The sequence below is a fragment of the Arvicola amphibius genome, chromosome 3 (assembly GCF_903992535.2).
Source record: "Arvicola amphibius chromosome 3, mArvAmp1.2, whole genome shotgun sequence".
In the NCBI taxonomy this organism is placed as follows: Eukaryota; Metazoa; Chordata; class Mammalia; order Rodentia; family Cricetidae; genus Arvicola; species Arvicola amphibius.
The window spans coordinates 177027184-177042817 of NC_052049.1; the positions used below are offsets into that span (position 1 = coordinate 177027184).

At 44.0% G+C, this 15634-nt stretch overlaps 2 protein-coding genes across 4 annotated transcripts in view; one reads left to right on the forward strand and one right to left on the reverse strand.

The window, feature by feature from the left end:
• The window catches only part of Mlh1 (mutL homolog 1), a 38072-nt gene extending 30977 nt beyond the window's left edge, over window positions 1-7095 (reverse strand). Inside the window, exons 1-4 of one of the 3 annotated variants that reach the window (XM_038321633.2) lie at window positions 6900-7095; window positions 4786-4876; window positions 3706-3804; window positions 1074-1147 (exon numbers count right to left, since the gene is read on the reverse strand). In XM_038321633.2, coding sequence (XP_038177561.1) covers window positions 1074-1147; window positions 3706-3804; window positions 4786-4876; window positions 6900-7015 — 380 coding nt within the window. In that variant the 5' untranslated portion in view covers window positions 7016-7095. The remainder of the gene's footprint in view (window positions 1-1073; window positions 1148-3705; window positions 3805-4785; window positions 4877-6899) is intronic. The other 2 variants (XM_038321635.2, XM_038321634.2) reach the window with 2 other exon arrangements.
• Window positions 7096-7322: 227 nt separating this feature from the next.
• On the forward strand, window positions 7323-9988 carry Epm2aip1 (EPM2A interacting protein 1). Its single transcript, XM_038321636.1, has one exon. The coding sequence runs from the start codon at window positions 7454-7456 to the stop codon at window positions 9272-9274; it is 1821 nt and encodes a 606-aa protein (XP_038177564.1). The 5' UTR covers window positions 7323-7453; the 3' UTR covers window positions 9275-9988.
• Window positions 9989-15634: the final 5646 nt, after the last annotated feature.

A 15634-nucleotide genomic window follows, 5' to 3' on the forward strand; every position in this document is an offset into this window, starting at 1 on the left:
CAGCTTTTTTAGAGCCTGTCCTAGAGCTAGCTCTTGTAGACCAGGCTGGTCTCGAACTCACAGAGATCCGCCTGCCTCTGCCTCCTGAGTGCTGGGATTAAAGGCGTGCGCCACCACCGCCAGACTATGATTTCTTGAACTCCATTTTGGTTCTGTTCCAGGACCATTTTGAGCTTCTGGAAACTGCTGGCACAACAGCCAGCAGCCAGATCACTCAGGTACAGGGCTGAAGGGAACCAGAAACGCAGGAGTCAGCAAATGAGTGTTGAGTCTTCAGCATCCCAGCCGCAGACCTGTCATCAGCCCAAAATGCTACCCCACTAAGGGCAAAACAGCAGAACTAACACTAGCAACTACTAATTGTTTAGAAAAACCTATGTGCAATAGATATCTTCCTTGGTACTTGTAATATGTTACAGCTTATCAACTTATCTCTCTCCCCCCCCCCCTTTGGGGGGGGACGCTTCAAGACAGGATCTCTCTGTGTAGCCCTGGCTGTCCAGGGACCTGCTCTGTAGGCTAGGCTGGCTTTGAACTCAAGAGATCTGCCTGCCTCTGCCTCCCGAGTATTGGGATTAAAGGCGTGTGCCACCACTACCTGGCACAATTTACCTCTTAAGTGGCCACAAAGTGGGGCTAGAGAGATGGCTCAGCTGTTAAAAGCACTGGCTGATCTTCCAGTAAAACGCAAGAGGCCAAAGAGAAAATAAGCAGAAAGGGGTTTCACTATCCCTTTACAGGGCAGATCTCATGACCTGGACACTTCCTGAGGACCTGTATTCAATTCCCAGAATTCACATGGCAGTCTATAATTATCTGTAACTCCAGTCCTAGAGACCCCACCCCGTCTTCTGGCCTCCAAAGGCACCATACATACACCTAGTGCACAAACATGTATACAGTCAAAATGTCCATACACATAAAATAAATGAATCTAAAATGTAAAAAGAACCCATGATCATCCCGTGGATGAACAATTTATCCCTAACAAGGGAAGAAAACAAATATCTTAACAACAACAACAAAGTGTGTGTGTGGGGGGGTGTCACACTGAGACCAAATGCCTCACATACCTGTATGCACATTTTCCATCAGCTGTTTTGGTTGTGATAGTAACATGAGCCACATGGCTTATGCTCGCCAAAGCCTGGGGGAGAAGATGAAAGGAAAACTCACTGTAGCTTCAGCAAAGGCAAAGATTCTCTAACTTGCCTCTTCTGATCTGCATTAGTGAAACAACAACAAACAATCTGACACATTTTAAAAAAAAAAAAAAAAGAGATAAAGTCAGGCAATGGTGGCACACACCTTTAATCCCGGGAAGCAGACAGGCAGATCTCTGTGAGTTCAAGGCCAGCCTGGTCTCTAAGAGCTAGTTCCAGGACAGGCTCCAAAGCTACAAAGAAACTCTGCCTCAAAAAACAAAAACAAAAAAGGAAAAGAAAAAGCGATAAAATCTAATTCATATAATAATTACTAAAACAAGGGGAAGCATATATTAAAACTCTGAAAGGAATCACACAACACTTCCTGTGTTAACAGCAACTGTATCTCATGGTAGTACACAGGGACTGTACTGGACAGTACCCATTACTGTAACAATACACGAGATGACCAATTTATAGACAAAAGGCTTCTCTCAGCTCATGGTTTTAGAGAACTCATTTGATGGTCAGTCGGTCCTAATGCTTTGGTCCTGTGCTGAAGAAATTCATCATGGTATGGAGTTCATGGAGACCAAAGCTACTCACACCAGCATCCACAGAGGTCAAAGAGAAAAAGAACAGGAAGGAGTTTCACTATCCCCTACACTTAGCTTCAATAATATCCCAATAACAATAAACTGGGGACCAAGCTTTCAGTGTATGGGTCTCTAGGAGACACTTCAGTTCCAAATGGTAGCAAACGTATTTAATAAATTTCTAGTGATGTATCTTTCAAGAAATTAAAAAATGGGCCTTCACAAAGAAAAAACAGGATCTCTCAAAACTGCTTTATAGAAACAATTATACTTTTAAAAATTGAATTCAAATTGCTACAATTGGTCTGTACAACATCATCCACACCTCTGAGGGAGTTTCAATTCATTAAAAGGAACATGGCTCTCCTTGGGCAGCTGAGGCAGGAAGATTGCCTGAACCCAGGAGTTTGAGATCAGCAAAGGAGCCTGACCCTGTCTCAAAAACAAATGAACAGAAAAGCTTTAGGCTCGGAGATTACTTGGTCACCCCCAGATTTCCCCAGGTATTAATCTATAAGGTCCCATCCCCGCATTCCCCCAGCCCCCTGCCTGATGGAGGACTCCCATTGGCTAATAAAGAAACTGCCTGGCCCATTTGATTGGCCAGCCCTTAGGTGGGTGGAATAGACAGAACAGGAAGAAGGAAGTGAGGTAGATGGCTCAGTCAGATGCTACGCCTCTCCTAAGTTAGACAGACTGCCATGCCTCTCCTGAGAGAGAGAGATGCGATGAAGCCAGCCACCAGGTCAGATGTGCTGAATCTTTCCCGGTAAGACACCATTCGTGGTGTTACACAGATTATTAGATATGGGTTAGTCAAGATGTGAGTAAGAGGCTGAAAATAATGGGCCAGGCAGTGTTTAAAAGAATACAATTTGTGTGTTGTTATTTTGGGGCATAAGCTAGCCGGTGGCCGGGAGCAGGGCGGCAGGAAGCCGGCCCGCAGCTCCACACTACACCTGCCCGCTTTGTAGTCAGGCTGGTTTCAAACTCTCAATTGTCCCGTCTCCAGTATTGTAAGCATGTATCACTGTACCCAGCTTGGTTTATAAAATTTCAACACTTAAAAACTTGAGCTGGGTGTGGTAAAGCAGTTTATAATCCCAATATTTTAGACGTAAAGGCAGGAAGATCAGGAGCTTAAGACCAGCCTCAGCTACATAAAAGTTCAAGACCAACCAGGGCTATAGAAAACATAGTTCAAAGCATAAAGTAGACTTAAAATATAAATAACTTTGAGACCTATGTAAGTAAGGCAAGACCTATTGACAGGAGACAATCTTATGTATTTTCAGGAAGGAAGTTGGCCAATATGCTCAAACATTTCTGCCTTGAAAAAGAAAAAAAATCACCATTTTCTCAAATTAGGATCTAGATAAGATTCACTGAAGAGTCAATGACGTATGAGTGTGAGGTACTGGGGAGACAGAAGCAGGCAGACCCTTGTGAGTTCCAGGACAGTCAGGTCTGCCTCTTCTGAGATAGTGGGACCCTATTGAAAGAGAGACAGGGAGAGGAAGGGGGAGAGAGGAGAGAGATCAAATGAGGTGGCTCCTCAGGCCCTACAAATGTCTTTTAGTTTTCCTGTGCAGACTGCCAGTTGAGTCTATTGTGTGTAATTTTCTAACCCTGTATAGTTTACGTTACCATTCACACACTGCCCTATATTTTCCATACACTGATATGCAGATGAAAATGTTGATCAGATTCACATTTGATTTTCTGATAAAATTTCATAGATGATATTAGGGACTTCTATAAAGAGACACATGATGTTCAGTGCCTCTGTAGATAAAATAGTATATCAAGTATTTTTGAAAAATTTTCTGTCCTGGAAAGCTAAATCTGTTAAAATTTATTTGTATTTAACAATAAGAAGTATTAAATTTCATTTGCTTCTGTTGAGAAATGATAACGTTATCACAGGAGGGCATTTCTATACATTTCTTCAAGCCTTAGCTTACCTCACCCCGAAAGCCATAGGTAGAAATGCTGGCTAAATCTTCAAAGGTCTGCAGTTTACTTGTGGTGAACCTCTCGCACACAATATCCAGATCTTCCTTCTACAGGATTAAGAGGGGGAAAGGAGTAAATAATCATCTCTCTCACTTCCCCAACCTCGTCTGAACAGGTTTACATTAGTACTAACTTCCTCATGGCACCTGACTACCACTGGACCTTCTTCTCTAGGCTGTTCCTTCTCAGTGTCTTGTAGTTCCCACCTCCTAACACTGGGACTCCGCCCATACACGGCTTCTCTACCTATGGTCATTCATGTCTGTCTCCTAGAGACAGGGTGTCACTGTGAAGCCAAGGATACTTCTCCGACAGCAACCTCTCAAGTGCTAAAATTCTATACATATGACATCATATCCAAATTCCGTTTTCTTTTTAAATTAAAAAAAAAAACAAATCTTTATTTTCAGTATACAGGAAACTCTTAAAATTGTAGTAAAAATACATGCAACAAAATTTTCATTTTAAGCCGGGCGGTGGTGGCGCACGCCTTTAATCCCAGCACTCGGGAGGCAGAGGCAGGCGGATCTCTGTGAGTTCGAGGCCAGCCTGGTCTACAAGAGCTAGTTCCAGGACAGGCTCTAGAAACTACAGGGAAACCCTGTCTCGAAAAAACCAAAAAAAAAAAAAAAAAAAAAAAAAAAAAAAAAAAAAAAAAAAAAATTTTCATTTTAGCTGGGTGTGGTGGCACACACTTGAAATTCTAGCACTTTGGAAGTAGAAGTAGGAGGGACAAGAATGTATGGTCACCCATAGCCATACAGTGCAATCAAGGTTAGTCTAAGTTACAAGAGACCAGGCCTCAAAAGCCATAAACAAGGGCTGGAGAGATACTCCAGTGTGGTAAGAGCACCCACACCAGGTGGCTCACAGCTACTTCTAACTCTTAGCTCCAAGGAGTCCAGTAACTCTCTTCTGGCCTTTATAGACACTGGCACTCACTCAGCAGGCTAGCGGGGAGAGGTCATGCATTTTCCTAGAGGTTTGACATGAAGCACACAAACCTAGTTCTCCCAAGCTTTCCTTACCCTGATTCCAGTGCCATTGTCCTGGATCTGAATTAGCTTTAGGCCTCCTTCTTTAACAATCACTTGAATATTTGTAGATTTTGCATCTAAACTGGCAATCAGAAAAAAATATTTTGTCAGTTGCAACTACTTTGATACACATACTATATAACAAACTCCAAACAGAGTGATTGACATGTTATCTCTCTGTCTGACAGCCCAATGTGGGTGCTGTATGAACGTGTACTACAAAAGCCATTAAGTGCAGAGCCAACACTTCTGTTCCTGCAGGGCAGTCCTTTTAGTACGGTTGTTTCTTACTCTTTCCAACTAATTTTACTGTAATAATATTTAATAATGATGTTTTCCTCTACGCTTACATTTTCAAGAAAACACACTCATAATGAAGCAAAGAAAAACTGCCATGCAGAAATTGAAGAGGCTTAAAGGGTGCTGGCACAGCAATGCACACCTTTAATTCCACCACTGTGGGGGGGGGGGTAGCGGGCAGGAGCAGACGGGGCTCTGTGAGTTCAAGGGCAGCCTGGTTTACAAGGTGAGTTTCAGGGCAGCCAGGGCTGCTACACAGAGAAACCCTGTCTGAAAAAAACAAAAACAAGCAAACAAAAAAAGAGGGTTTAAGGGGTGGGGGTCTAGAGAGATAGTTCATCAGTTATGAGCACTGGCTGCTTTTCCAGAGGACCATCTGCAGAGGACCCGATGCCCTCTTTAGGCCTCTATGGGCACTGCATGAACATGGTACATAGACATGTACCAGCCAAACACCCATTCGCAGAAAATATCTGAGGGGGTCAAGGCACCTGCCACTAATCAGATGACAACCTGAGTTCAATCCCTAGGACCCACAAGGTGGAAGCAGAGAATCAGCTCCTCAAAGTTCTCTTCTGACCTCCACAAGTGTGTTGTACATGTACTCTCCATCACACAAAGCAGTAAACCAAATTAATTAAGCTAAAAGGGAAAAATAAACATAAAAAGGAAGAAGTTAATATCCACCACAGAAAACAAATTTGGCCTGGGACTGCATGAAAAGGGGAAGTTAATCAATTTCTCTCATGAAAAATTCTGCATTGAAAAAAAAAGTTACTTAAATGATAAACTTTTCTTTATCATTTGGTTCCTGTACCAAAAACCTTAAGTATTTAAAAAGTCCTTAACTAGAATCCATGCAAAATCTCTGCTTGAATATTAGCTATGTTATTTTTAAGCTTAGCTTTGGTTTACAGTATTCAGGCAGAGTACACTAACTGGCCACAGGTAGCCTGGGGACGTTGAATTTGGTACAGCAATAGACTGCTGTATGGAGAATGAGCTATCAAGATAACTTGGGCCGTTACCTTTAACCTCTTTTCCTTTCTCCCTCTTGCAGTACCATTGCTCTGAATGGTTTCAGTGAACTTCTACAAGACTGCTAGTCCTCACTGGAGAAACCTTTTCTCTTTATTGTAACAAAGTATGGGCTTCACGGACATCAACTGTTATTAACACAAAGGCTCGGACAGTCTATGTATACTCCATGGGAGTCCTTTTTGAACCTATTTGATGGTGTTTTATTTTGAAGTATACCATTCTGTCCATATTTTTAACCTCTCCTCTCCACAAGGTGATGGATGGGTCTAAGTTTCAGAAGCAACAAATGCTTCCTCCTAGAACACTAACTGGGGTCATTGATTTGAAAATAGGAGTCAGAAAAACGTCCCATGTCCACTGGCCTGACCTAAAAGGCCAATAATTTTGAACAAAACTCAAAAGGAACTGTGGCCTGGTTGTGTAGGGATTGAATGAATGATAAACATGGCGTGCTCTGAGGACTGTTTCTCTCTCCACCCTAGACATTCACACATCTTCTGTTGCGCATCTTTTGCGAACGTGATGGGAAGCTAAGCAGCCTCCTTCGGGAAGGTACCACTAAATCCGTATCACGCCTGCTTCCTCTACTTGCGACCCAAACCGGTCTCGCGGAAGCCGTGAGGACCCCCGCCAGCCGGAAGCCGTCCAGGCGCGCTCAGGGTCCCCGTGCCCAGCGCAGCCCCGGGTGGCCGACCGCAGCAAGTGGGTCGGCCCGTCCCGTCCCGTGTCGCCTTCGGGGGAACTCGGCTCCGCTCCCTCCGTACCAGTTTTCAAGCATCTCTTTGATAGCATTAGCCGGCCGCTGGATAACTTCCCCCGCCGCTATGCGGTTCACTACCGTCTCGTCCAGACGCCGAATAACTCCCGCTACAAACGCCATGTAGGCACCACCGATCGCCGTCAGCCAATCACTCCGGCTCCTCACCTTCACGTTCTTCCTCCGGCTTCGGCCGACGCCGTCCTGACGGCCTTCCCAGCGACAAGTGATGATTGGGCAGCACGAATGCCAGTCAAGTTGCTTTTCGACACGTCAGTTCCTGGGTCCCTGTCCCGCCCTCAACCGCGGCCGCCCACTGGGCTAGAGGGCCACGCGCTTGCGCGACAAAGTTCACGGTCCGCTCTTCCTATTGGTTCGCTCCCGAGAGCTAAGGGAATACGAAATCTCCAGCCAATAGGAACGGAGGTGCCCTGGAGGAGGCTGGTGCGCCCCTGCTCGGGTGATCTGGCGCAGACCCCACGGGGGTGCTTGGCGCTCGGCTGGCTCCTCCCCGTTTGCTGCGGCCTCGGAGCTCGGCGAGATCGTTTGGCCTCGCGAAGAATGTGGATGACGCCCAAGAGGCTCAGAATGGAAGTCGACGAGGCTCTCGTGTTCCGGCCCGAGTGGACCCAGCGTTACTTGGTGGTGGAGCCTGCGGAGGGCGATGGGGCCCTGTGCTTGGTGTGTCGCCGCCTGGTCGCCTCGACCCGGGAACGCGACGTGAGGCGCCACTACGAGGCCGAACACGAATTCTACGAACGGTTCGTAGGGGACGAGGAGCGCGCGGCCCTGGTGGAGCGGCTGCGTCAGGGCGACATGCCCCTGGCGGCCGGGCTCACTCCGGAGGAGAGAGCGACGCGGGCAGGCCTAGGCCTCTGTCGCTTCTTGGCCTTGAAGGGTCGCGGCTGGGGTGAGGGAGACTTCGTACACCAGTGCATGGAGGTGTTGCTGAGGGAGGTGCTGCCCGATCACGTCGGCGTCCTGGAAAGCATTGATTTATCGCCCGAGATCACGCGGCAGAGGATTCTGAGCATTGACAGCAATCTCCGCAGCCAGCTCTTTAACCGAGCCAGGGACTTCAAGGCCTATTCCCTCGCTTTGGATGACCAGGCTTTTGTGGCCTATGAGAACTACCTCCTGGTCTTCATCCGTGGCGTCGGCCGCGACCTGGAGGTTCAGGAAGATCTTCTGACGATTGTCAACCTGACTCATCACTTCAGTGTCGGGGCCCTCATGTCGGCAATTCTGGAGGCCCTGCAGACAGCAGGACTCAGCTTACAGCGAATGGTGGGACTGACCACGACCCACACTCTAAGGATGATCGGCGAGAACTCGGGACTGGTCTCCTACATGAGAGAAAAGGCCGTGAGCCCCAACTGTTGGAACGTTATCCACTATTCGGGATTTCTACACTTGGAACTGCTGAGTTCTTACGATGTTGATATTAATCAGATCATAAATACCATATCTGAGTGGGTAGTTATGATTAAGACCCGAGGTGTTAGACGACCAGAGTTCCAGCCTTTACTAACAGAGTCTGAATCCGAGCACGGCGAAAGGGTTAACGGACGGTGTTTGAACAACTGGCTGAGAAGAGGCAAGACATTAAAACTAATATTTTCACTAAGAAAAGAAATAGAGGCTTTCTTGGTTTCGGTGGGGGCCACAACAGTCCACTTCTCAGACAAGCAATGGCTCTGTGATTTTGGCTTCTTGGTAGATATTATGGATTATCTTCGAGAGATCAGCGAAGAACTGCAGATCAGTAAGGTCTTTGCCGCCGCCGCCTTTGACCGAATCTGTACCTTTGAGGGTAAGCTGAGTTCACTTCAGAGACATATGGAGGAAGTCAATCTAGTAGACTTTCCTGCCTTCAGCATAATCGTTGATGAACTTAAACAGCAGTTTAAGGAAGATCAGAAAATATTTGATCCTGACAGGTATCAGATGGTGATCTCCCGCCTACAGAAAGATTTTGAGAGACATTTTAAGGACCTCAGGTTCATTAAAAAGGACTTAGAACTCTTTGCAAACCCGTTTAGCTTTAAGCCTGAATATGCGCCTATTTCAGTGCGAGTGGAGCTGACGAAACTCCAGGCGAACACTGACCTGTGGAATGAATACAGAGTCAAAGATTTGGGACAGTTTTATGCTGGACTGTCTGGTGAAGCTTACCCCATTATCAAAGGGGTTGCCTATAAGGTGGCATCCTTGTTTGACAGTAACCAAATCTGTGATAAGGCTTTTTCATATTTAACTCGAAACCAACACACACTGAGCCAGCCACTGACCGACGAGCATCTCCAAGCACTATTTCGAGTTGCCACAACCGAAATGGATCCCCGTTGGGATGATCTTGTGAGAGAAAGAAATGATTCATAAGCCTTTGTAGTACAACAATTCAACTTGGAAAGAAAAAATTAATTCAATTTTTCTTTCACGTTTACTAATTTGGATTGTTGGAAAGCATTGTGCTTATTACAAAATGTCCAAATTGATAAACATTGAATTCTTTCTGACACGTTGCCTTTTAAAACCCCATCTCATTTGGCAACATGGAACTGAAACATAAGAACACACCTTCTGAAAACTTAGTTTGATGGAAATGTCATTGCCTTTTGCGTTTATAACTACTTTTCAACACGTTTAGTATTGATATTGTAAGTTGAACTAGAAGTCTGGTTTTAAGATGTTCTGGAGATATTTGCCAAAAGTTTCAGCTTTTATTTTGACACGGTGTAAAAAATGTGATCCTGGTTTGAAATGACCAACTCCTTCCAAGCGTATTTGTGTCAGTTTACAGAAACTCATAACAACTTAAGTTTCTGAAAAGGAGCATATACACAGAGGAGGTATTTGTCTAGCTAACAGATTTTAAGGTTATTTTTAGAAGCGTATTTCTGAGCCTGAAGTAAATAGCTGGCAGTTTCAGCCCCCACCCCCACATACCCAGTTCATGGTGACATTACAGATGGAGGAAATAATCAAAATCTGTCTGGAGCAGCAAGAATTATCTTAAAATTTTGATTTATGAGGCCTCTTACTATCAGGAATTAAGAATAAATGATTATTGGAGGTTTGCTCCTTATTTTACAACTAGGGACAATTTTTTCAGCTCGTCTCTCAAAGGACCATGGTAAGTATGGAATCTTAACCATTGCCAGTCAGTAATTCTCGTTTCTACTCTAGACAGAATTTTGGCCCTATCAAAACAGTGGGAGGGGGCTTTTCCACTTCAGGATCAGGAGTTACGAGAGGTTCTAGCTTCTTTGTCCCTTCTGCATGGGTATTAATGTTTTATAGAGAAACTATACTTATAGGAGACATTTTATTTTGAAATGACAGATTTCAGATTTCGTTAGCTGCTGAAAATGGATTTACTCCACAACTGTCTTACACGTTGTGTAGTTAAGACAGTACACAAGTAATATGTAAATCTCAAGAAGCAGCCTTATCCACACACCTTAACAATTCCTATTCCTAGAGACCTTGCTTTTGTGCTGTAACGTTATCAGACGTCAACCCTACGGCAAAGCTCAGCATCGTGAGCCTGATGGAAAAGCAGCAGCGATTTGTAACTCATCCTCAAGTGCAGTTTAAGAGCTGCCATGCTACTCTCTGTCCTAAGTATTGCAGCGCGTTATCCCGTTGCACAGTCCAGGAACCTGATTGCAGCCACGAATTTAGAAGGAACGAATTTAGAAGGCCTGAGCCACACGAGCATGAGAACCAAAGTCAGATCAGTGGTTCTCAGCCAGAGGTGGAACCCTTCCTTCCCGAGAGTGCTGGGAAGTGTGTGGGGGCACCTTTGTGATTATCTGTTTAACTGGAGGGTTCTGCTGGCCTTTAAGCTTAAAGATCTCTCCTGTGGTTTTCAGGACAGCCTGATGCCACAAAGAGGCAACCCTCCCAAAGTGCCAGCACCCTCCCCACCAATACACATTGTCTCATTTCGAGAGACAGGGAGAATCTCCAGTAGAAGCTGATGGCGTACTTATAGGGAAGCCTAATTCCAGCGGTGCAGAGAAGAGAAGCCGGTGTCAGGCTGACCTCTTGCTTGCCAAGAGTAAGCTTAAGTACCTGAAACCGAAGGACTCTGCTGGTAATTTCCCGTAGCTTTGTGTGCTACCTTTTACAGCAAATACTTCAAGTACTTTTATTCTTTGAGAGAGAATGATCGGAAGTCCTGAAAGCTGCTTCTACTTTCTATTCCTAATACTCTAAATATTAATATCGTGTGCATTCTATCAAGTTCTTGTGTTTTGCTTTAAGGTGATAATAATATTAGTTTGCGTTATGTAGCCACTGTATGAGTTTGGGAGATATATAATATAAGCTAAGAATTTTTTTTAAAAAAAATTGACCCTCAGCAATAGAGAGTTTGCTGTAACCAGTCTTGGGTTTTTTTGTTTGTTTATTTAAGGCAGTGGTTCTCAACCTTCCTAATGCTGCGACCCTTTAATACAGTTTATATTTGTGGTGACCCCAACCATAAGATTATTTCATTGCTACTTCATAAATGTAATTTTGCTACTCTTACGAATCATAATGTAAATAGCTGCTATGTGACCCAAAGGGGTCATGACCCACAGGTTGAGAACCACTTGTTTAAGGTGTTTGCCGTTTTCTGTATTAAGTAACTATAGCTGCATGGCAGTCTTCTTTTCTTTCCCTTTTAGATATCTAGTTGTTACTGGTCCTGTGGTATCAGTGAATATAGTTAAAATAAGTGCCATTTATAGGACAAACAACTGTGTCCTTAGCTGTTCCCATTTCTTTCCTTCCCACTGGCTCAAATATTTGCTTGCCCAGTCTCCCATATTGCCAGTCCAAATCACCCAAGTTCAGTATCTTTGTCAGTGCTTTCCCTCCTTGAAACCATCCTAGGTTTGCAGAGACACAAGCCCCCAGGTGCACTCGGTCGGTACAGGCACCTCTTCCTTAAGTATATGTGTGAGTATGTCTATCTGTTGCCTTGTTTGCTTCTTTTTAGGCTGCCTAGTCCTTTTTCCTACTTTACCTCCTTAGTTGCTCTCATCTCTTCCTATAACTTTTACCAGCTGTATTGCAGATATTTCCAAATTCTTATCCCCTAAAGATTTCCCCGAGTCCTAGTTACTAGATCACTGACGCTCTGCTCTCTCCAGGCCCCCCTCCCCCATCTTAGCTCTTTCTCCCAAACCTGCTCTTCCTCTCATTTTCCCTTCAGCAGGCGTTACAGTTGTCAGTCAGTTGCCCTCACCCAAGCCCACTCACACTGCTCCATGGCTTTTCCCATTGCGGTCAGAAGAGAGAGGTAGACACTTGTTCATCTTGCAGTTCTTGGTTTATGTGTCTAAGAGGCTGCAGTGGTGCCCTCTAGGCCAGGTGCCCTGCTACACTTGGTAAACACCCTTGTCCTTCCTACTTAGCATTTCTTACTGCGGATTGGTCAGTGCTAGACTGGAACTGGGAAGTCTGACCTATTGTTTCATCTCTAACGAATAGTTTAGAGCTGGCATTTGAACAGATGTTTGGGCAAATAAATACTTGTATGGGTTTTCATGACCTTTGAACCCTTCACAGTCTTCATTTGGTCTTCATAGACATCCTACCTGTTCAATGGCTAGTTCTTCACCATCTATTGCAGATTAAGAAATGAAGCTCGCCTTATTTGTGACTAGGGACCTCACTGTTGTGTTTCTTGAATTTAGTGCAGTGCTTAGCATGTGGTTCAAATATTACGTGACTGTGGTTAAGAATTTACCCTAGGAAATTAATAGTACTGTCAGGATTCAAACCTAGGTACTCACAGATTTGCTCTGTATGTGGCGTGAAGTACATCCATAATATAGTCTGTATATATTTTTAATTTCCAAAGGAACCTACATATAGAGGAAAGGGTTGGATAACGGTTTAGATTGAACTGAGTGCAGTAATCTAAAACTTATCTTCAGTATTGGAGAAATGCCACCTAAGAGTTAACATCCGTTTTTCCTTTTGTAGGCGTCAACCCTAGGAGAAAATGGCATGCTATTTAGTAGTTACTTTGCTTTACAGATGATTTCTGGCTCTTCTGGAATTTCAAAGTAAGTAAACTTGTTTATGAGAAGGTTGTCTTAGCCATCCTGGCTACTAGATCTTCAGCTCATTAATTTTCTTATGTGTGGAATGCCCACATCATCTTCCCAAGGAGAAAACCCCCAGATGAGGTCCAGGAAACACGTACTTTTTGATTTGCTGTATTTCCTTGCTTTCTTGTTTCATGCCCCTGTGAAGTTTAAAATCAGTCTTATGTTGGAAAGCCAAACCCTGAGTCTCTTTCGTTAAGCCATTTTGCCCAATTTAAGAGATGAGCTAGCATCATTCTCTTACCTGGACTTTTCAGTTTTAGGAAATCACATTAATCAATTAATTCACTCTGAGGTCTTGGTAGTAGGTACGATAATTATCCAGAGATTTGATCCTTGTTGCAAAACTAGATTTTCATCAATCTTTGGGTTCAAGAGTTTCTCATTTTTAGTTTGTATTTGAAAAATTGTCTCATTCCACACTGTAAGTACTTTATAATCTAATTTCTGTCTTGAAACTGACCAAATGCTGAGTTCATGTCCTACACATTTTGTCACATGCAGGCAACAGCCACCACAAGATAATTTTTTCTTCTTTAAATAAAGGGTAGACATCCTGTCTCCCAATTCATCTGAAGGGGGTACTTTTGCCTCTCCTTAATATAAATTACCCCTGTGTAATTATTTTTTCTATCTTCCGGTAGCAATCTTTCCAAATGCCTCCCAGCTAATCGCTAAGCAGCATGTTTAGTATTTTAGTTGTGCATCAGGATTGGTAAGGTTGCAGTGAGGTGAATAACTACAAAAGTTAATGCTGCTTGTCTGCAGCAGGTTGTTGAGGGCTTCATGTAGGTGAGGGACTAAAGCCTGCAGGCCAAGCCTGTCCGGGCTCATCCTCTAAGGCAATGTTATGAGGGCGCAGCCATGTCTGCCCTGAGCCATCATGGCTGCGCCCTCTGCAGTTTCAGATCTGAGCGCTGACACAGTATGTGTGCAGCACAGACTAAACTACATTATGGAAAAGTTTGCTAATTTCTGCTTAAAATGCCTCTGTCTTGCGGCTCAGGACAAAGCAGACTCATTAGGAGCTGACTGCTCACTTTGGGGAATGAGAAGAGAAAGTTTGACAGATAGCAGAGGCTCCAAAGCCCACAGCCACACCAGAGCTCAAAGAGAAGTACAGTCCCTCCATATAGCTGGGAGGAAAGTGAACTATTTGGAAGATAACACTAGTGATTTTTGTGGTTCTAGTCCCCTAGTTACATCATTATAAATATGTCTGTTTTTTCATTGAAATCAAAGTTTACAAATACTCAGTGTCCATCTCAGTGGATTTTCTATTCACCTGTGAATGCACCACTCAGATCCAAGTAGGAAATCGTTGTCACTCCCGTCAGTGCCCTTTGCCTTTCACAGAGAGTTGCTGGGCTGACCTTTATTGCCTGTCAATCAGTTTTGCCTGTTTGAAATCTATATCAATGTAATTATATACACTCTGTATCTTCTGTTCTCTCTGTGTCTGCTAGAGTAATCCATGTTGTGGTTGTAACAGCTCAGTTTTCATTTCTGTTCCTAGTCCATTTGTTGTACCAGTTTATCCATTCAGTGTTGATGAACATTTGGATTGTTTCCAGTTTGTGGCCATTATTAATAAAATTGCTATTAAAAGCTTGTGTCTGTCTTTTAGTGAGCATGCGTTACTCTTTTCTGGTTAGAGTATTCTCAGCAGATAACCTTGCTTCTGTTATTTACTTTATACAGGTTATTTTCCAGGAAGCAGAGTGACCCTTACTTTAAAGTCTGTCAGATAATGCCACCTTTCTACTCAGACTTGGAACACAGAATAAAAGCTGATGTCTGACCGTTTCTTCATGCTCTTTATCCACACATAACTTCTTCTTGATGTCTCTTCTAACATTTTAACATTTTGTCTTTTATTCCTCTCCTCTCTCTCTCTCTCTCTCTCTCTCTCTCTCTCTCTCTCTCCCTCTCTCTGTCTGTCTCTCTCTGTCTCTCCTCACTCTGTACTGAGTGCTGTGCTTATCAATTGGGGAGAAAGGCAAATGTTTTGTATTTTGAGTAGCTGTTTTGAGACTTTGAGCTTGGTTTTGGTTTTGGTTTCAGGCTGGGGGACTTGACTCCAGGGCCTCCAGGACATAAAGCATCTGCTCTGCCTCTCACTGGGTTCTGATGCATTAAGTATCCCACTGAGCACTAATGCTCAACTTTTAAAAGGTCTTTACATATTAAAACACAGCCATCTTGATTTCAGAAACGTGTAAGTTCTTGAATTGCAGTTCTCCACCTTATGATTAGAGTTTATCAATGTGATGATGTTCCTGTCACTAGTTCACGTCCCCAGGGCTTAGGTGGGTTCTGGGCACTACAGGGAGTTAGGAAGGCAGTGGAATGAGGAGGAAGTATTTGTATTAAACCTAAAATAGCACAGTCATAAGGGACCTGTAGCATGATTAATAAAAACCCAGAGACAAATACTGGTTCAATCTGAAGGTCAGAAAAGCAAAGCATCCAGCCACTGGCTCTTAGTTCTACCTCAGTCTGAAGTGGCGGTCCTGCCTCCAGGAATCTCAGAATGAGACTGCCGGAGAGCTGTCCCCCTCAAGTTTTACATTCCTCTCTGAGGCTGGGATTAAGGGAGTGCACCACCACTGCCTGGTTTCTATGGCGACTA